General features: G+C 40.1%; 1 protein-coding gene across 1 annotated transcript; it reads right to left on the bottom strand.

Moving 5' to 3' along the window:
• Window positions 1-2268: 2268 nt before the first annotated feature.
• On the bottom strand, window positions 2269-16327 carry GDF6 (growth differentiation factor 6). The gene is made up of 2 exons (XM_077268077.1): window positions 16033-16327; window positions 2269-3637 (listed from the first exon to the last, which is right to left on the bottom strand). The coding sequence occupies exons 1-2, from the start codon at window positions 16325-16327 to the stop codon at window positions 2763-2765; spliced, it is 1170 nt and encodes a 389-aa protein (XP_077124192.1). The 3' UTR covers window positions 2269-2762.
• Between the last annotated feature and the right edge of the window lie 5584 nt (window positions 16328-21911).

The raw sequence follows: 21911 nt of genomic DNA, 5'->3' as shown, positions 1-21911 counted from the left end.
TAAAAAACACCCATGCGTTTTAGGTGCATTTCTGCAGTGGAAAAACATCAAAAACACACATAATCCACAGCAGAAACACATAAAAAATGTATGCAATATGCAGCAGAAGCACATTATAAAGGCAAGTAATCTGCAGCTGAAACACATCAAAAATGCATGTAATCCGCAATGGAAACACATAAAAAATGCATGTAATCCACAGCAGAAACACATGAAAAATGCATATAATCCACAGCAGAAACACATGAAAAATGCATATAATCCACAGCAGAAACACATGAAAAATGCATACAATCCACAGCAGAAACACATCAAAAATGCATGTAATACGCAGCAGAAGCACATAAAAAAAGCAAGTAATCTGCATCTGAAACACATCAAAAATGCATGTAATCCGCAGTGGAAACACATAAAAAATGTATGTAATCCGCTGCGGAAACACATGACAAATGCATGTAATCTGCTGCATAAACACATGAAAAATGCATGTAATCCACAGCAGAAACACATCAAAAATTCATGTAATCCACAGCAGAAACGCATGAAAAATGCATGTAATCCACAGCAGAAACCCATGAAAAATGCATGTAATCCACAGCAGAAACACATAAAAAATGCATGTAATCCACAGCAGAAACAAATCAAAAATTCATGTAATCCACAGCAGAAACACATCAAAAATGCATGTAATCGGCAGCGGAAACACATCAAAAATGCATGTAATCCACAGCAGAAACGCATGAAAAATGCATGTAATCTGCAGTGGAAACACATAAAAATGCATGTAATCTGCACCTAAGTATGTCAATGAAGTTTTCTCAAAGCCAAATACCAGGAAGAATAAAATAGCATCTTTGTTTAGCGCAAGACACACCAACAAGTGACAAAACCAAAAAGTGACAAAACCCACAGTGAAAAATGTGATAAAAATTCATGTTCTAAAAAAAGGCACATGCAGTTAAAAAAATGTAAACCTAATATAAATAATAGGTGCAGAAATTCTGCTGCGTCAAAAACTCACCAAAAGTTTATTGTGGGAATGTAGCCTTATAGGATATATGAAAATAGGTTTTGTAAACCAGAAAATCCAATAGAATAAGCAAAAAAAACAGTATTTTTACGATGAACTTATTGTTGTAGTAAAGAATAATATAATACAGGCTGACCTTTTATTACCATTTAGTATCAGAATGTAGTTAATTATCCCATTCTATGACCAGTGTCCAGGCTCTTACATTGTGTGTTTCTCATGGCTCCTATTATACTACATAGGAAATAAGCTACATATGCCCTATAGATAATATAGGTTACTGATGGCACACAACATGGACACTGCTCAATCCACTGCAATGTATCAGGAATAAAATGGGAAATATTCTAGGTTCAGGTTATCCCTGTAACATACCACTTTTTACTTGTTAGTTGCATCTTAGGACAAAACTCCAGAACTCATGATTATGACGTTAGGTAACTGCAATAATGTAATCAGGTGACCACATCACATCACATGGCAAAATCACAAATAATGTTTTGCACAAAAGCAATATTTATACAAATTTTTTTTTTTTTTTTTTTTTTTTTTTACTAATGTTGGATATTTTGCAGCTAGGGAAAATCACATACAATTTTCCCCATAGGGTACTATTAAAGTCAGATGGATTTTATGCAATGTAATAATAATATTGCATTATTTAATTGGGAATGTGAGTTGTGATTGTCTCTAAATCGCTAAAATAAAACTGCCTGGCATTTTTAGGTAATGAATGTGAAGCCTATTATATAATCAGAGCTGATAAAATCCTTTAATACTTTGGATGTTTCTTTGACCTCTTTCCATCCTCTCTCATCACCTTCGCCTTTCTCTTTCTTTAGGGTTTTTTTTCCTTTCCTTTTCTTTGGGTGTTGTTATTGTGCAATGTTATTGGAGCAATTCAGATAGCTCAAGGTGATAAGACAGGTAGTTAAAATTAAAAGAGAAAAAAAAAAACTTTATGAGCCCCCTACTTCTATTACTCTTCGCATGCCAGCCCATGAAAAGAACAGACTATTGCTTTCCTGTAATCTTAAATGGACTCAGTTTGAACAGGTGCCTGTCACAGCAACTTGTGTACACTCCAAAAATCAACAGCAACATAATCCTCTGCTCTCCAGACATGACTCCCCCTTCATTGGGTCTGGATGGCGCTAGTTCCATCAGATTTGAAGCAAAAAAAAGGGAGGGGGAAGGGGGTTAACAAAGTGCCACCATAATACACCCTTCCTCCACCACCTACTCCTCCACCACCTCCTCCTCCTTTTGTGCAGTCCTCATCACCAGGTCTGGAACTTTGTACATGAATCTGGATTTGAGCTCTAACCAGACAAATTCTACTGTATGCACTGGCCAAGTTCTCTTCTGTCTGATGTAAAAAAAAATTGTTTCCTCTGTCCAATCCAACCTGGAGGGTCCACCTACTACCACAATCATTTCAGTGGAGCTCTAAAGATATGACCCACCATAAGATGAAAGCAGTTTTTACTTCTAACCCAGGTGACACATTGGTATGGCTTTGCTTCTAATTTGTCCACATAAAGCCATCACTGATCTGCACCTGTTTTGTGTTTTTTTTGGGGGGATGGTGCAAGAATAAAGGGTGGAAACCACAATCCCTGGAAGTAGTATAGAAAGAACTCCGACCTGGGCCAACCCTTGCTTGTCCATGAGTTGTCTTTATCTCCCTTCACATCAGCTTTGATGATACTGAGAACATCCAAAGCAACTGCTACCTGCAGCCGCAAGACTCTACCACCATGTCTTCATACTGTTTGTATACCACATTATTACCTGCATCAATGTACAAAATGCTGATAGGAGTCAATTTTGTTGGGACACAACAGCTTGGAGGAGTAGACCCTGGATCCATAGAGTTCATCAAGGTCTGGATAATGGCATGATTGGTTGGCTCCAGATGAGACCTCAGAGGGAAGTCACATACTCCTTCACAATGATAGGCTTCATATTCTAAGGGAGCAATTATCCAGTCATCCCACCCCAACTCCTTAAAGTTCACATGAAGTGGCTTTTTGCTGCACCTTAGACGTGACTTCCTACCATGCCGTTTCCCATGTCGACTATTAAACGTTGTCCTTCTCTTTCTCTTAGTTTTAAATTGTAACCTGACTTCTTTCTCCAGCCCTTTGGCTGAGTGAACCTGTTCCTTCAACTCATTGTAGAGGTTCTTCTTCTTAGATTTGGTAAAAGCCACTAGGAGAGCCTTCTCCTGTTGAGATTTGGGTTTCCTGGACAAGCCTAGACTTCTTAGACTCACCTCCAAACCAGATGTGGCCGAGGTGGCTCTTAACTCCAAGCAAACTGGCTTTCTTGGCTTACCCACAGCATTCAGGCTTTTCCATACATCAAAAACTTCCCATCCTGGCACTATAGTGTCCCTCAGGTCCAGAGTCCTGGAATCCAGCAGAGCTTGGGACGTGCAGGAAGATACCTGCAGGTGGTACAACCCCGAAGGGGCTTTCGACAACTCCATAGGAGAATTCCTAAAGATCCTTAGCTCAGCTCCCACCAGCTCCTCTTTGTCAGACAGGGTGGACACATCAAACAAATACCTCTGTCTTCTAGAAGGAGCGTGAGCGAGATCGTCTGCAAGATAAAAGAAAAATTGCTGTCAATTTCACTTATACTGTAGCAGACTGGAAAATATCCTGTCTACCTGATGTGAAGAAGGAGGACTGCAGATCAGACAGTCCTCTAATCGTGTTCCTACAAGCTGCTTTAAAGATATTTATATATACACACAAATATATATATATATATATATATATATACATGTGTAAATATATGTATATCTGTGTATGCATATGTGAGAATATATATATATATATATATATATATATATATATATATATATATGTGTGTGTGTGTGTGTGTGTGAGTATATATGTGTATATTGTATATGGGTGTATATATATATATATATATATATATATATTATATATGTGTGTGTGTATACATAGTATACATACATTTGTGTGTGAACATATGTATGTGTGCATATGTATATATAATAATAAAATATTTATATGATGTAAATATATATATATATATATATATTTGCATTTATATGGAACATTCACGCTTATTTTAAATATTTATACATTACATATAACTATATATATTCAATGTATAACTTCCAATATTTAACATTTGCAAGAAGAAAGCCAAAATGGCAACAACAAAAAATCCACAAAAAGAAATGTTTTCCTTTTGACTGACAATAAACATGTCTTCTTTTGTTCTACTTTAACACAAACCAGTTCATGCTGGTAGTTGTAGTCCGGCAGAACACTATGAAACCTGACTACTAAAGGCAGACATTTCTATTGCCTATAAGAGCAAGTTATCCACAGGATGCACCATAAAACCTTCGCTACATTTTCACCTTTAATGACTTTGTCAACCTCTTAGAGAACACATTCCCTTTGTGCCATTAAATATTTAGGGCTTATAAAATGGACTGAGAGTGTGGACAAGAGAGCTGCTCAGTCACACACACTATTCCCAATGGGGGGGAATGGAGGGGCTCTATAGGAGGGATAGGTCTCCTAGTAGTGAGATGTATAGATCCACAGATATACAAATAGCAGCAAACTGAAGCATGTAACCAGCAGCAGGATTCTCATCACATAGTCCGAGTCTATGGAAAATGAGACAGTAAACACTGAGTGCAATTCTCCTGCCAAGAATTTGGCAAAGTCCACAGGACGTCAACTAAGATTAATTAATGCACAGAGGAAAACTGAGATTTAACCAGTCCTGGAGTAATAGCAGCAGCAACAGTGTCTTCTGGTAGACAAAGGGTTAAGAGAAGCTTGTATGTAAATGTCACTGTAGAGAGTAATGGATTACAGGAGTGCAATGTTGTGTATATATATCTATATATATATATATATATATATATATATATATATATATATATATATATATATATATATATAAACACACACATACATATACAGATATATATATACATATATATATATATATATATATACATATATAAATATATGTACACACCCTACTAATATATATATATATATATATATATATATATATATATATATTAGTAGGGTGTGTACATATATTTATATATGTATATATATATATATATATGTATATATATATCTGTATATGTATGCGTGTGTTTATATATATATATATATATATATATATATATATATATATACACAACATTGCACTCCTGTAATCCATTACTCTCTACAGTGACATTTACATATATATATATGTGTGTGTGTGTATATATATATATATATATATATATATATATATATATATATAATCAGTGGTTGTTTGTAGTAGTGTTGTGGTAGTATAATTGCTTAATAAATAAATTATTATTTTTATGAATTATTTTACATATGAATGTGTAATATATTTTTAGATTATGAGTAATATTAATATACAAATGATACAAATAATTATTATCACTGGCATAGATCAAATTGTAACAATATTTGTACTTTGCATTCATAATTTGATCTGGAAGTATTAATACTGATTGTAATAATGATAACAGGAAATAATGGTAATCATAATGAGAGTGAGAATAATGACAGCAATTATAATGACTCTAGGTTATTATTATTATTATTAGTATTAGTATTAGTATTATTTATAATAAATACATTGATTTATGATTATTATTGTTGTTATTATTACTATTGTTAATAATAATTTGTTTTATATTGTATTATTTTTATTTATTTTAAGAATAATAAAACATTATTATATTATTATAATAGTTATTACATCTTATTATTTGCATGCTTATTATGTTTATTCTTGTTATTCTCATTTACTTTTTAATATTATTTTTATTATTAATCCTGCCAGCTTTTCAGTTTATTGGGTTGTTTAATACCCAAAAAGCAATATAGGTTTGCAGATTGTACATGGATTGTAACAAGTGATTCCAAAACACGTGACAAAAGAAAAGCTAAAATTTAAATTAAAACATGAAGGAAAAAAACTTGGCAAATATTCACCTCTTTTACTTCTGTTCCCCTAGTTCTCGTTAAATTTACATGTATCCAATATAAACTAAGATCCTTTTTTAAAAAAAAAAACTGTAAAACTTTTTCGAGAGGGAAATCATAAAAGAAACTACATTTTTTATAGGTTTGACCTATTTTTGCTGCAGGAAACTCTAATAAATAGTCACACTTGAATAATTGTATTTAAAAGGTTTTAATTATGTACAATAGACAGTCGGGAATCGCAAGGAAAAATCATAAACGAAATACATAAAGATATACATAGGAATGGAAAAAAAGAATAATACTATAAATGAATAGAATAGTAAATAAAAATAAAATAAATAAAAAAATACATAAAAATAAGCAAATAAATCAATAAACAAGCATCTAAATAAATAGCAAAGTAGTAAAAGACAACAAAATAGCTACAAAATGATGCAGTAATTTGAAATAAAAACAGAAAAACTACATAGAAAAAAAATGGCATCCCTTTCTGCAAAGTCATCATATAACTCATTTGATTTAGTGGGGGCTCTTGGAATCCCAGGTCAGTTCATGAACATCGCTCCACATGCGCTGAAGCCATTCATTTAATAGGGGTCCTGCTGATCCACATTCACATTGTGGGGAGACAAGATCCTGCATAACTACATCCAGAGGCAAAGTGTTTCACCAGCCTCATCAAAATACTCAATATGTCAATATTTGTAAAAGAGAGAGAATTTTTATTCTGTCCCTTCATAGTCATTTTGCAGAATTGGCTGAATATTGTGTTAGTCGGGGCAATATGCTGGGCTTTGTAGTTCCATCCGCTATAGTGTCACAAATTAACAGCATGCATTGCCTTTACTCTGGGAAACACATCTAAAAAAATAATAATGATAACTATATTAATAATAATGTATTAATATTGATTATAAAATGTTTTACTGTTTTTTTAATTATTATTTAATTATTGCCTATATAATTTAATTTGAATTATTATTACTAGTAATAGTATTATATACCGTTATATTCTTTCCATGCTATTATTATATTTCAATAGTATTAGTGTTATTATTATATTTAATTTTTTACATATTTTTATTATTGTTTGTTATTAACAATAATATTTTTGTGTTCTATGTTACTACTATAAGTATTATTATCGATTATTATTATCATTATAATTAGTAGTAGTATTTGGAGTAGTAGTAGCAGCAGAAATAGTATCATCACCATTATATTCTTTGTGTATTATTATTATTTGATTTTTTTAGTTTATCGATATAATTTTAATGATTGAGTTATTATTAGAATAGAATGTTGCTGTTTTTTGTTTCTCTATCGTTACTAAAAATATTTTATTATTATTCTTTTTATTATTATTTCCCCCATATCCCAAAGGCACAGTAAGGACAGCTAAATTGCCAGCTACAGGTGCCAAATGGCCCCTTCTTTCTGTCCTGTCCATGAGGGTTCTGCAGCCCTGATGCTTCCTGCAGCAGTTGATGAATGGTGGGGAGCAGTCCCTGCCCTGCTGCCTCCCTGGGATCTCTGGAGCCTTTCTTGTCCCTACAATGCCAGTAATCATGCATGTGATTCGTGCATCCAGTAATAGGCGACTTCTCGGCATCATATCATGAGAAAAAGGAACAACTGCAGCTGTAATGTCCCAGTGCCCAGTGCCCGCTGCCTGCTCACCAGTCCTGGGCACCTGCCTTCTGCCTCCTTCCCTCTGTGCCGGGGACACAGACCTTGGAGAGAATGAGAGGAGACAAGAAATGTTCCCTAAATGGATGCAATCCCCAGTGATAGCAGATACTATAAGGAACCAATGAAGATTCACCAAAAATATTGGTAAAATAAGGCTGCCCTGATCCAATGAATTCCTACTGGAGAAAATAAAAATGCAGTAGCACTAGCCAGTGACTTTAGGGATTGCTGAGAGTTGTAGTCTCACAACAGATGAAGAGCACAGCATAAGGCTTCATCTCTCCATCATGGCATGTATACTATATAGGTGATAATAACTTCTGTCTCCATATTCGGATCAGATTCTTATCATTGCTGCCCATTATACCATTCTACAGCTAATCGTGTCTTATTATGATCCGATTAATATCAGTCCAGCTGCTATCTGTCTAACGTTTTATGTAGTCTATGGAAACCTTATATTTATTTCATTCATCATTATTTGTCTATTTTCTATTTATCCATCCGATCACATATCGATCTATCATTCTATTATCTATGTATTATCTATCTATTATCTTTTATTATCTATCTATTATCTATGTATTATCTATTTATTATCTATCTATCTATCTATTATCTATCTATTTATCTATCTATCTGTCTATCTATTATCTATCTATCTACTGTACCTCAAATCTAACTATCCATATATGGTTATATTTACAGTCTATTTAAACGTTATATTTACTTATCCTATCTTTATAAATTCATCTCTATAATTCAAATATTTATCACAAGTTTCTACACATATGAAAAATTTATGTTCCACCTATGTATCTATATATGGATCTAACATCTATCATTTTACTCATAGTGTATTTAAACCGTCTATTATTTATCCTATGACACCTTTATCTATCTATCTATTATCTATCTATCTATCTATCTATCTATCTATCTATCTATCTCATATCTACCAATATATACTAATATATATTTATCTCTCTATCTAGTATCTATCTATATCATTCTGTGTATTCATCTGTCTATTCAATATCAATCGATCATTTATCCATTATTGTAATAGTGTCCTGTGACCACTGTGCCCTGTATGGAGACTGCAGGGATGTGGTGGATGGAGGCTGCAGGGATGTGGTGGATAGAGGCTGCAGGAATGTGGTGGATGGAGGCTGCAGGAATGTGGTGGATGGAGGCTGCAGAGATGTGGTGGATGGAGGCTGCAGGGATGTGATGGTGGATGGTGGCTGCAGGGATGTGGTGGTGGATGGAGGCTACAGGGATGTGGTGGTGGATGGAGGCTGCTGAGATGTGGTGGATGAAGGCTGCAGGAATGTGGTGGATGGAGTCTGCAGGGGATACGGTGGATGGAGGCTGCTGGGATGTGATGGTGGATGGAGGCTGCAGGGATGTGGTGGATGGAGGCTGCAGGGATGTGGTGGATAGAGGCTGCTGGGATGTGGTGGATGAAGGCTGCAGGGATCTGGTGGATGGAAGCTGCAGGGATGTGGTGGTGGATGGAGGCTGCAGGGATGTGATGGTGGATGGTGGCTGCAGGGATGTGGTGGTGGGTGGAGGCTACAGGGATGTGGTGGTGGATGGAGGCTGCTGGGATGTGGTGGATGAAGGCTGCAGGAATGTGGTGGATGGAGTCTGCAGGGGATACGGTGGATGGAGGCTGCTGGGATGTGATGGTGGATGGAGGGTGCAGGGATGTGGTGGATGGAGGCTGCAGGGATGTGGTGGATGGAGGCTGCAGGGATGTGGTGGATGGAGGCTGCAGGGATGTGGTGGATAGAGGCTGCTGGGATGTGGTGGATGAAGGCTGCAGGGTTCTGGTGGATGGAAGCTGCAGGGATGTGGTGGTGGATGGAGGCTGCAGGGATGTGGTGGTGGATGGAGGCTGCAGGGATGTGGTGGATGGAGGCTGCTGGGAAGTGGTGGATGAAGACTGCAGGGATGTGGTGGTGGATGGAGGCTGCAGGGATGTGATGCATGAAGGCTGCAGGGATGTGGTGGATGGAGGCTCCAGGGATGTGGTGGATGGAGGCTGCTGGGATGTGGTGGTGGATGGAGGCTGCAGGGATGTGATGGATGGAGGCTGCAGGGATGTGGTGGATGGAGGCTGCTGAGATATGGTGGATTGAGGCTGATGGGATGTGATGGTGGATGGTGGCTGCAGGGATGTGGTGGATTGAGGCTGCTGGGATGTGGTGGTGGATGGAGGCTTCAGGAATGTGGTGAATTGAGGCTGATGGGATGTGGTGGATGGAGGCTGCAGGGATGTGGTGGATGAAGACTGCAGGGATATGGTGGATGAATGCTGTTGGGATGTGGTGGATGGAGGCTGCTGGGATGTGGTGGTGGATGGAGGCTGTTGGGATGTGGTGGATGGAGGCTGCTGGGATGTGGTGGTGGATGGAGGCTGCAGGGATGTGGTGGATGAAGGCTGCAGAGATGTGGTGGATGGAGGCTGCAGGAATGTGGTGGATGGAGGCTGCTGGGATGTGGTGGATAGAGGCTGCAAGGATGTGATGGATGAAGGCTGCAGGGATGTGGTGATGGATGAAGGCTGCAGGGATGTGGTGGTGGATGGAGGCTGCAGGGATGTGGTGGTGGATGGAGGCTGCGGGGATGTGGTGGATGGAGGCTGCTGGGATGTGGTGGATGGAGGCTGCAGGGATGTGGTGGATGGAGGCTGCAGGGATGTGGTGGATGGAGGCTCATGGGATGTGGTGGATGGAGGCTGCAGGGATGTGGTGGATGGAGGCTGCAGGGATGTGGTGTATTGAGGCTCATGGGATGTGTTGGATGGAGGCTGCAGGAATGTGGTGGATTGAGGCTGCAGGGATGTGGTGGATGGAGGCTGCAGGAATGTGGTGGATGGAGGCTGCAGGGATGTGGTGGATGGAGGCTGCTGGGATGTGGTGGATGGAGGCTGCTGGGATGTGGTGGATGGAGGCTGCAGGGATGTGGTGGATGGAGGCTGCAGGGATGTGGTGGATGGAGGCTGCTGGGATGTGGTGGATGGAGGCTGCAGGGATGTGGTGGATGGAGGCTGCAGGGATGTGGTGGATTGAGGCTGCAGGGATGTGGTGGATGGAGGCTGCAGGGATGTGGTGTTGGATGGAGGCTGCAGGGATGTGGTGTTGGATAGAGGCTGCAGGGATGTGGTGGATGGAGGCTGCAGGGATGTGGTGTTGGATGGAGGCTGCAGGGATGTGGTGTTGGATGGAGGCTGCAGGGATGTGGTGTTGGATAGAGGCTGCAGGGATGTGGTGGATGGAGGCTGCAGTCACACCAGGTCCTGGGCTTTCTGCCAACTCATCAGTGTTCAAATCTTAAACTCACATTATTCCAAAACCGCAGTGTGAGGATGTGCCAGGAGAGGAAGCTGTTCCCGACCACATGTAAGGACCTGATCAGGAGCTCTGGTGCTCACAGACCATGTGAACCTTCCTCTCCTGCTGTGAGACCAGGACTAGACTCATTAAACCCCACAAGCTCCTTCCCTGCACAAGGAATCCGTGCGGCCAGCTCCATGGCAGGTCTCTCAGGAGAACATCTCGCCTTTTCCTACTTCAGAGCATCTAAGGACACTGGAGAGAACCGTGACTATCCGTGAGCTGCTCGGGCACCACAAGTCCCAGGACAGCTAGTCACTCAGGGCATGCTGAGGGTTGTAGTGGTTGAGATCACTCCAATCTGGGGTGGGCTTGAAATGGTAGTGCCCCCTAAGCCTCCTGGTATAAACATGCAGCTTATGTGGAAACCTTGCTTTCCTGGGCACATAAATATCCAGGCAATGACTAGCTAATGAAGCACAAGGTTTTTACTCTGCGGGGGTGACAGATTTTGGCAACAAGGTTGGAAGAAGTTGGATTTATAGCTGCATAAACCTAAACTACAAGCTTCGGCTGAGCTGGCACTTGGCAGCCCCAAGAAATATGGATGCAAGGTTCAAGAGAAAACCCTTTACTCCAAGTGTCCATCAGTCCTCACTCACTGCAGGGCTGCAGAAGAAAGCAACTACCTGAGGGGATCTACTGGACTGCTGTCAGTCATACTTTTAACACTGGCACTCAAGGAGTTAATCAATCTAGGGGCTCGCCCGTGTATAGTTTCTCTACCATGTTTTTTTTTCCTAATATTTTTTTTTATTATTTTCGTTATTTAACTTTTTATTTTGAATTTTAGAACTAAATTGAAACAGTAAAGTAACAATTTCTATTGTCTCACTCTTTGCCATTGCCTGTCTCCAATCTAAGCATTAATAAAATTAACTATTTAATCTATGATGCAATAATATCTGTGTATCCAGTGCATTACAAAAAATGTCTAAAAATAATAATAATAATTACATGTATATATAGACATAAAAACTGGCATATTTGTTCTCAAGCTGCAGCTCCATCGGAAGGAAACCTCCTGTGTATTCCTCTCCTCCATTCAGTCTGTTCTGCATTAGCCTTTCCATAAAGTCTCAAACAAGCCGAATACAAGGTCACCGAATAATTAACAGTAGACTATTCCCTTCTTGCCCATTAAAATAGTTTCCTCGCATATTTCATTTTCTCTCTGCCAACCACAACAATTCTGGGGGCACAACTACTGTAATGGGCATCGTGCATTGCTGCCCCTGGTGCACTCCTCCTCTGCACGAAATCCATACATTGCGACTACTTCTAATACAAAGGCATCACAATAATAATATTTTAGAAAAACATAAAGCTCCAATCTAAAATAATTCTTGGAAAAGTAGAGACAATCAAAAGTAAGTAAAAAGAATGTTAATTTCTGGCAAAATAAAATAGAATGTTGCAGCTACTATAGTGCTAATATTATTACTATCATCATCATCAAGACATTGACTTCAAGAATATCAGAAGAATGCAATGTTTTATCCATGTTTATTCCATAGATTTGGACGAATGAATTATAAGAACCCTTTTTTTCTCCCGTGGAAGCTTTCCCCTTGCAGTCCCTAATTGTCCATTTCTTGCAGAGCAGTCCCATTGCTGGGGGTCCTGGGGCCAGCAGGCACCATCTGCGTTTTAATGAGTTACTTCATGTGCCAACAGTAATTTTCCTACAATAAGCGAAGTCCTGTCTGATCTTGCGACTAGAAACACAAACTAATGTACAAACATCACTGACCCTTCCCTTCTTTTGTTCTATCAGGATTCCTAAAATCACCAAAAACCATGTACACGACATTTTTGTTTGCTTTTTTTTTCCTCAAAAATGTGCACAAGAACATCTACACAAAGTCACTTAAACAAAAGTCCAAAACTTGACTTTTTTAAGAAGTGGAAAAATTACGAATCAGTTGGAAGAATGCTTTCCCATGTTCTCTCATGGATGGACGCACCATAGGGTCTGAAGAAGTCCAAGCTAGAAAAAGAAATGTGTGGTCAAGGTTGGAGAAAAAGCTTTTCAAAGTTCAGGAGAACCTTATGAGATACATTGTTTTTTTTTTTGTCAATTAGATAACTTTCACATTCAACTGACCCATTTCCATCCATACAGAAAAGAATGTTCTTTCAGGCAGTCAAGTCTTTTATCTCCTCCTGAAAAAACGAAACATATCTAATTGAGTCGTTTTTTTTTTGGAAGCTAATCTGTCTCCAAACGGATTGACAGCAACCTTTCTGTGTGAAGCTCACATCTAGAGAGGAGGCACCAATTAGCTGGGAGGTAGGAGGACATCACAGGAGCGGAAGTCCTCTTGAAGTTCTTGGGGATGTGCCATAGGCTGGTCCCCCTTCATTATGGAAGACTAGACAATATTTGATATGTTATGACATGTACACTCAATTAGATCATGAGTTCAAATAGTCCAATCAGTGGCTTGATGCTAAGCAAAACTCAGAAGGTCCAGGACAAGGTCACAGCCTGTGACACATCAAATCAAAATCAAGTTGGAAAGTGAGGCTTTGGCTTAAGGGACCAGTAAGTCCAAGGGGGGACTCCTTAAAAGCTAAAGCTGCCATGCAGTGCATGGAATGTCTATCAATGTAGCTCCTAGGCAACACTACAGTTCTAGAACATTAAGTCTTGAAGGTTCTCTATCCCATGCCTACATGAATATTGGCCAAGAGGCTGCAGAAAAAGCCAAGTAAAGTTGTGGAGCCCACATTCCCTTTGATTACATCCTCATTACTGTAGACCCTTAGCAAGATAATGGCTGTCTTGTAGCAAGATTAGAAAACAAGCCCTATGGGCAAATAGGTCTTAAGTGAGTTTTTTTTATGGAAACTGAGACTAAATAACCAGCTCATATAACTACAAAGAGACCATGGGGCTTTTCAAAGGAGAGTTTGGTCCTAAAATCAACATAAAATATAGTAAGTTAATTTGCTCTCCTGAGCTTTCAACAGCTAATGAACCCCACTGACACAGCTCAGCTTGCTGCACCTTCCACAGGCAGGCTGAACAGGGGCAGCTCCCATGGTGGTGGTGAAGGAAGGGGGGGGAGTGTAGGGGGGTGAAAGAATTTACAACACACTATTAATTAATCAGTCTATAATGAGGTACAAGAAAAAGGAAAACACACATAAATCAACCTACAGTATCACATTTTATGGCTGGGATTAGGTTATAATAAAATGGAATCACTGGCAGAATTAATTTCTGATACTCTATAAGCCCCCAGACTGTAATACTCAACCACTTTGGGAAGTTAGATCTCACATGGGGATGAAAAAAAAAGGTCTGGATCTGGAATAAAGCAACAGCCTGGGGGTGAAGGAGAAAGGTGGGATGGGGAAGTAAGTAATTGTGCCCATCCTTTATGTTATATGTACCGCAAAGGGTTAATAATTCATCTGCAGCAGCGTGAGCCTGTCCCCATACAAGGCTCGGTGCACACAATGCAGGTGGACACGGTTCTTTATCAGACCCCCCGGTTATTTGGGAGTGATACAGGGATGTAGCATTGCTTCTAGGGCCAGTCCTGGAAAGAGCTGCACTGATAAGAGACAGTGAGTTGGGTAAATGTTTGTCCATATTCTGTGAACTGTCTGTTGACTTTAGGGCTGGAGAAGATAAAGAGAAACCTAAAATGGGATAAGATAGAAAAACTGAACAAAGACCCCTCTGCCCCCTCCAAAAAAAAAGAAAACTCATTGTACTGTTATCTGTACCCGAACGTAAAGGCATCAGAGGGTTAATGTGACACTGAATGTAGGGGCTCAGATAGGGACTGCACTGCAGCATGGCTGGATGGCTGGATGGATGGATGGACGGATGGATAGATAGATGGTAGGAGATTTAGTATGTAAGGATTTTTCTTACCGAGCAGTTAAAGAGCAATCGGTCTATGGTGTATACATATATACTTTGAGATAAAGAGAGACAAGCCGGGCTGGGAGTTGTTGTTCCTCTGACAGAGGAGATTCAGATGTGTAGATGGATATGTCAGATAGGTAGGCAGATAGATATTGGAAGAGAATACTATATAGATAGAGATGGAAGATAGATGATAGGAAGATAGAGAGATAGCAGAAAAGTGTTATGTATACAGAAATCATTGATCGATTTGACATATAAAAAGGTAGAAATAGATCAATAGATATGAGATATATATATACAGATAAATGTGAGATAGTAATTTCAAATGAAGGCGGTAGTTATGAGATAGACACACACATAGAGAAAGAGATAGGTATATATATATATATATATATATATATATATATATATATATATATATGCGATAAATAGATAGATGATAAATAGATAATAGATATACAGATAGATATGGATAGATAGATAGATAATAAATAATAGATGACTGAAAGATACATAATAGATAAATAGATAACAGGAGATAGGTAGATAAATAATAAATAGATATATATATATAAATATATAAATGATAGATAATAGATAAATAATAGATCGATAGATAATAGATTGATAGATTATAGATAAATAGATAATAGATAGATGATAGATATATAGATCTAGTATATAGATAGATATTAGATTGAGAGATAAGTAGATAAATAATAAATAGATAATAGATATATAATAGATAATAGATAGATAGATAGATACATAATAGATAGAGAGATAGGTAGATAAATAATAAATAGATAATAGAGAGATAGATAATATAGATAATAAATAGATGATAGATAGATAGATAGATAGATAGATAGATAGATAGATAGATAGATAGATAGATAGATAGTAGATATGGGCACTGAACCCTCCTATGAGCTCAGTGACGGTGCTGCCGCACTCCGGGCACCTGATGGCACAGCTTAGGTGGTAGCTTACCCCAGTATCTGTCCACAAAGCTGGTGATGGTGTTGGCAGACTTGGAAGACTGGAAGAAGCTGGCATTGATCCCAAGTTTCTCAGCTGTAGAGAAAGTTTTGTAAATGGACAGCATGTATTCGTGGGGCACGACTGGCGCTGGCCGGGGCTGCTCCCGGGCGCCCTCTCTGTGCTGTCTCCTCTGCGCCCGGGGTTGCTGGTTGGCAGGGATGGATGCCTGCTGGGCACATGGTATATCCCAGAGAAAGCAGAAGAGCAGGAGGGCTGCAGGCAGGGAGCCCCCGTGCGGATCCATGGCAGGAGCGGTGGCGGCTGCGGCGGAGGTGTGTGACCGAGCACGGAGCTTCTCCAGTGAGTCTCTCTCGGGCTGTGGTGCAGGGAGGGCGAGGAGCCGGGCTCAGGCACGCCCCCTAGTGCACGCCCTGTGCTGTGGTGAGCGGGCACTGCCCGGGGCAAGGTGGTCAGGGGGGGCACCCTGGCCGTGCCCCTGAGCTCTGCCCCTCCATCATTACACCCAATTCCTTATAATGGCTTCATCATTGTAGAATATAAAATCCGCACAGCCCTGATCATTTCACTCAAGTTAGTCTACAAACTCCTTGGGAGCAGAGCTCCAGTCCCACACGTTATACTGTAGCCCACTAGTAGGTTGCCTTCACACAATGCGTTTTTTTTTAAATTTGCAGCAATTTCCTATAAACGTGGTAAAATCGCTGCATTTTTTGCCACTTTTTTTGCAATAAAAGTCCACCTCAGGAATGTCTGGCGTGAACATGGCCGTAGCCCACGGCTCGGGTGGCTGCTGGTCACACGTTGGGGTCTTGGAGATTTTATATCATGTGAAAGTTTGAACATCTTGGCAAAACGCTATGTGTTCGCCATGACGTCTTGTATCCAGTGGCAGCGTCTTCCTCTGGACACAAGAATTGTCCCAACCATTAACTAAAAGTAGAGATCGTAAAAAAAAAGAATCATAACGACGTTTTGTATTGATTTATCTGATTTATTTTAGGTTTGGAAATGTCCTCTCGGAATACCCCTTTCCTTTTCTATGGGACTGCAGGAGATCACATAGTGCGGCCCTCATTTTTTTTTTACCATCAGATGGGGCAGTTCAGAGCTGCATTCTCAGGGTGATGGGGGTCCCGGCGGGCGGACCGCTAATGATCCACATCTTATTACCTCTATAATTCTCATATAATGATGAGAATAACCCCTTTATCACACTTTCTGCCCTTCCAATATTACAAATCTGAGCAAAAACTCAGATTTGACCAAACCTTGGCGTAAAGAGGACCATTCTCACACTGTGTAATAGTGGCTACAGGGCAAAATAAAACCTTTTTCTTTGTTTTTCATTCTGTCTCTCTGTAGCACCGTGGGCACTTATTGAGTTAAAGAAGCCTTCCTCCTCCTCCTTCCCGTCAAAGTTTTCATCCTCTCAATATAGTGCGGTCATTATATTATATAACACTGTGTACTTACAATTGCTCATTTTGCCTTTCTACAAAGATAATTCTTCTCTTTTTCATTAGGTCTATGACATCGCGTGATTAAAAACTGACGATCTGTACGTAGAAACAGGAACATTTACAGTATATCCCCTACATGAGTCATCATTAGAACTACAATTCTACATCACTCCAAGGTCCATATAATTGATACCTTTGCTTTTATACACCTGTTTCCATTATACTCATTCATTTAGTATTCCCTCAACCTTTCTTCTTTATCAATGAGCATCTTTTGATTTACTTTATATATAGTCACTCTATATTAGTTTAGTATTTGAGCCGTATAGGAGGATGGAGCCGGGGGATGTTTGCGTCTCATTACAGGGACTTCTGATCTATTTTGGACTTATTTACTTCTAGTCCCTTTAGTTTTACCTTTCCTGATAACTTATTTTGTAGTTTTGCTTTTATTAAATAATACACTTGATATATTGATGATTTTTCAGTTCACACTCTCTCTTTATTTTTCTATTGGGTACATTTTTAGTTTATACTATCTGCCCTTTTGGACTATTTAGTTTTGATGTTCGTCATGAATCCAGCTTCTATTACATGGGAAGCTACATATATGGGCGACTATGTAATAAATGGTTGTATCCTGTCCGGCAGTCAATAATCCTATTTCAGTGATTGTCTAGTTGACTTATAGAGCGGAGTCCTGAGTGTTGTCTATAGATCTTAGTACAAATTTGCGCAGTTTGACACAAGGTAAGATTTTAATACTAGACTGGTTAGGACTAGTGATGAGCGAATATACTCGTTACTCGAGATTTCTCGAGCACGCTCGGGTGTCCTCTGAGTATTTTTTAGTGCTCGGAGTTTTAGTTTTTCTTGGCCGCAGCTGAATGATTTACATCTGTTAGCCAGCATAAGTACATGTGGGGGTTGCCTGGTTGCTAGGGAATCCCCACATGTAATCAAGCTGGCTAATAGCTGTATATCATTCAGCTGCGGCAAGAAAAACGAAATCTCCGAGCACTAAAAAATACTCGGAGGACCCCCGAGCGTGCTCAGGAAATCTCGAGTAACGAGTATATTCACTCATCACTAGTTAGGACCATTCCGATGGGGGCACCTTGTCGAGGTGGGATGGCTTTTATGCTGTTTTGATCAAAATTGCATCAGTACATGTACTATTACTATTTACTTATTCACTTGCATTAGGGTATTTGCTCATTTTTTTTTATTTTTTTGCTTAGTACAAATTGTCAGGGTTAGCCTTGAAAGGACATTCACTTTCAAGAGTGCTTTTTAGCAGCATAAAGAGTTATGGCCAGAAGTGTGAAAGTCAAACTGAATATGTCATTTCATTATAAAGGTGTTATTAATGGTGTTTTCCAGCTTTTTTTCACAGTTTATTTGGTCTGTGGAACTTTCTTAATGATGGCGTACGCTAGGTGTATGGTTTTCTTATAGGTTCTCTATACCAAATAGAAATGTATTTGTGTTTCAAAAAAGTGTAAACAATGAAATCTAATTATGGAATGTTTTGTAAGCCAAAAGGAAACCCAATAAAAAGAACCTTTCGTAAAGTAAACCTATTGTGATTTTACAATTCTATGTTAAAAAGGGGCAGACACTCAGATTGAGAAGAGGTTGTCCTATTAGTGGACAAACCCTTTAAGGTCAGCAGGGAAAGTGACTCTACATGAAAAATGTCTACACTTACATTCTCAACAGCACCTCCTGTAACCGGATTCTTCAGCAATGCAACAGTGACCTAAGATCTGTGTTGTCCATAATTGTCATGTTCTAAAGGTGCCAGCTACCAAGGGCACAGAGTGATGGGAGCATAATCTCTTTCAATTTAAAGCAGGATATCTGAGAATTCATGACACCATCAATGAAACGTAGCTCCCCGACACCAGCAATGGTCATGCAGTCTCACATCTTCTATTAGCTTCCACATTTCTTGTATAAAGAAACTATTTTCCTTCTCAGGTCATTTCTCTTCCATGTGGTGCCATTACTGACATCATGAAATAACAAGGGGTTTTCTTTGTTAAGTAACGCCGCCCTTTTATAGTCACCTGCCTGCTGGACAACTGTGTAATGAATAATTCGACTTACCTGTTGTTGAATTCTTGTTAATAAGAATTTTGAAGTCTAAACTTTGTTTTGCTCCTAAGACTATCGTTGGGGTGTAGTCGTTTTTGCAACGTGATCTTGTATGAATTTGTTAGGAAAATTATTATTTGTGGTGTGCAAAGTATGAAATCTTGTTTGCAGTCATTGGTGCACAGGGTCCAGGAGGGTACATGGACCCTGGGCATTGAGGAAACTGGCAGGATGGCACATGGGGAGCGAACATGTGGCACACTCAAGAATCTTGGAAGCAGCAGGATGGATGAAGTGGAAGTCAGCAGGGATAGAAGCAGGTATGGACTGGGGATGAAATTTAGCCCTGGCATTTGAAATAACATAGACCCATGCTGTCCCCGTCCCCAAGTACCAGATGGGAATATATTACCCTGGATGAAGGAAATCAAGATTTACTACAAGACCAATATTTCTATTGCTGGGGTAAGTGATGGAGTCAGCGACTTTGTGCTCCATCACAACTCTTAATAGTATGGGAATCTTGAGAACACAGATTCTGATAACAACCTAGCAGACAAGGCAGCCCACAACCAGACAGGCCCTTCTGGCATTTGCCAGAATTGCCAGATGGCCAGTCCGGCCCTGGATAGAAGCAAATTAAGTACAGTGTGCAGAGTAGGTGGAGTACACCAAGCTAAAGTCTTGAATCACAATCCTAAGACACAAGTGTATGTTCTAATGGGCCTTAAAAGGCCTAGGGAGATGATATCACTGAGCCATGCTGGGCAACCTGAAAAACCCAACGTGGAGCACAACAGAGGTCATCAGACCATGGTGAAGGGAGCAGAGCCCAGGATGCCAGGTAGCGTTGCATAACGATTACCTTAAGGTACCTTCACACGAAGCGACGCTGCAGCGATAGCGACAACGATGCCGATCGCTGCAGCGTCGCTGTTTGATCGCTGGGGAGCTGTCACACAGACAGCTCTCCAGCGACCAACGATGCCGAGGTCCCCGGGTAACCAGGGTAAACATCGGGTTGCTAAGCGCAGGGCCGCACTTAGTAACCCGATGTTTACCCTGGTTACCAGCGTAAAAGTAAAAAAAACAAACAGTACATGCTCACCTGCGCGTCCCCCAGCGTCCGCTTCCTGACACTTACTGAGCACCGGCCCTAACAGCAGAGCGGTGACGTCACCGCTGTGCTTTCACTTTCACTTTAGGGCCGGCGCTCAGTAAGTGTCAGGAAGCAGACGCTGGGGGACGCACAGGTGAGTATGTACTGTTTGTTTTTTTTACTTTTGCGCTGGTAACCAGGGTAAACATCGGGTTACTAAGCGCGGCCCTGCGCTTGGTAACCCGATGTTTACCCTGGTTACCAGTGTAAAACATCGCTGGTATCGTTGCTTTTGCTTTCAAACACAACGATACACGGCGATCGGACGACCAAATAAAGTTCTGGACTTTATTCAGCGACCAGCGACATCACAGCAGGATCCTGATCGCTGCTGTGTGTCAAACTAAACGATATCGCTAGCCAGGACGCTGCAACGTCACGGATCGCTAGCGATATCGTTACAAAGTCGTTTCGTGCGAAGGTACCTTTATTCACACTGTGCTTAAGCACTGTGAGACACTTTCCCTGATCTTAAATTCATTGTGGGACACTGGAGCAGCTATCGTAATGAAAGTCTATTGGTCTATTAGCAATTAGCATTTTAATTATTTAGGTTTCCTTCACAGTTAGTTTTTATTTGTTGTTCTTTTGAATTGCTGGAGCTTTTATAATCTTTTTTGTGGCTTTTTTAATTATTATTTTTTATTTATTAAATAATTTTTTGGGGGATGGACCAAACACTTCAAGCACTTTTTTTAACCTTTTTATATCTCTACTACTTCCTTTATAGATTATAGCTTGTGAGCGGGGCCCTCACTCATTTAATTGTTGAATTATGTGTAAAGGTACCTTCACACTAAGCGACGCTGCAGCGATATCGACAACGATCCCGATCGCTGCAGCGTCGCTGTGTGGTCGTTGGAGAGCTGTCACACAGACAGCTCTCCAGCGACCAACTATGCCGAAGTCCCCGGGTAACCAGGGTAAACATCGGGTTACTAAGCGCAGGGCCGCACTTAGTAACCCGATGTTTACCCTGGTTACCAGTGTAAATGTAAAAAAACAAACACTACATACTTACATACGCGTCCCCCGGCATCCGCTTCCCTGCACTGTGTAAGCGCCGGCCCTAACAGCAGAGCGGTGACGTCACCGCTGTGCTTTGCTTTCCGGCCGGCACTGACACATTCAGTGCAGGAAGCTCTGAG

The sequence above is a fragment of the Ranitomeya variabilis genome, chromosome 6, assembly GCF_051348905.1.
Source record: "Ranitomeya variabilis isolate aRanVar5 chromosome 6, aRanVar5.hap1, whole genome shotgun sequence".
NCBI classification, from domain to species: Eukaryota; Metazoa; Chordata; class Amphibia; order Anura; family Dendrobatidae; genus Ranitomeya; species Ranitomeya variabilis.
The sequence above is the reverse complement of the archived record's forward strand: the minus strand, read 5'-3'. Positions and strand labels throughout refer to the sequence as shown.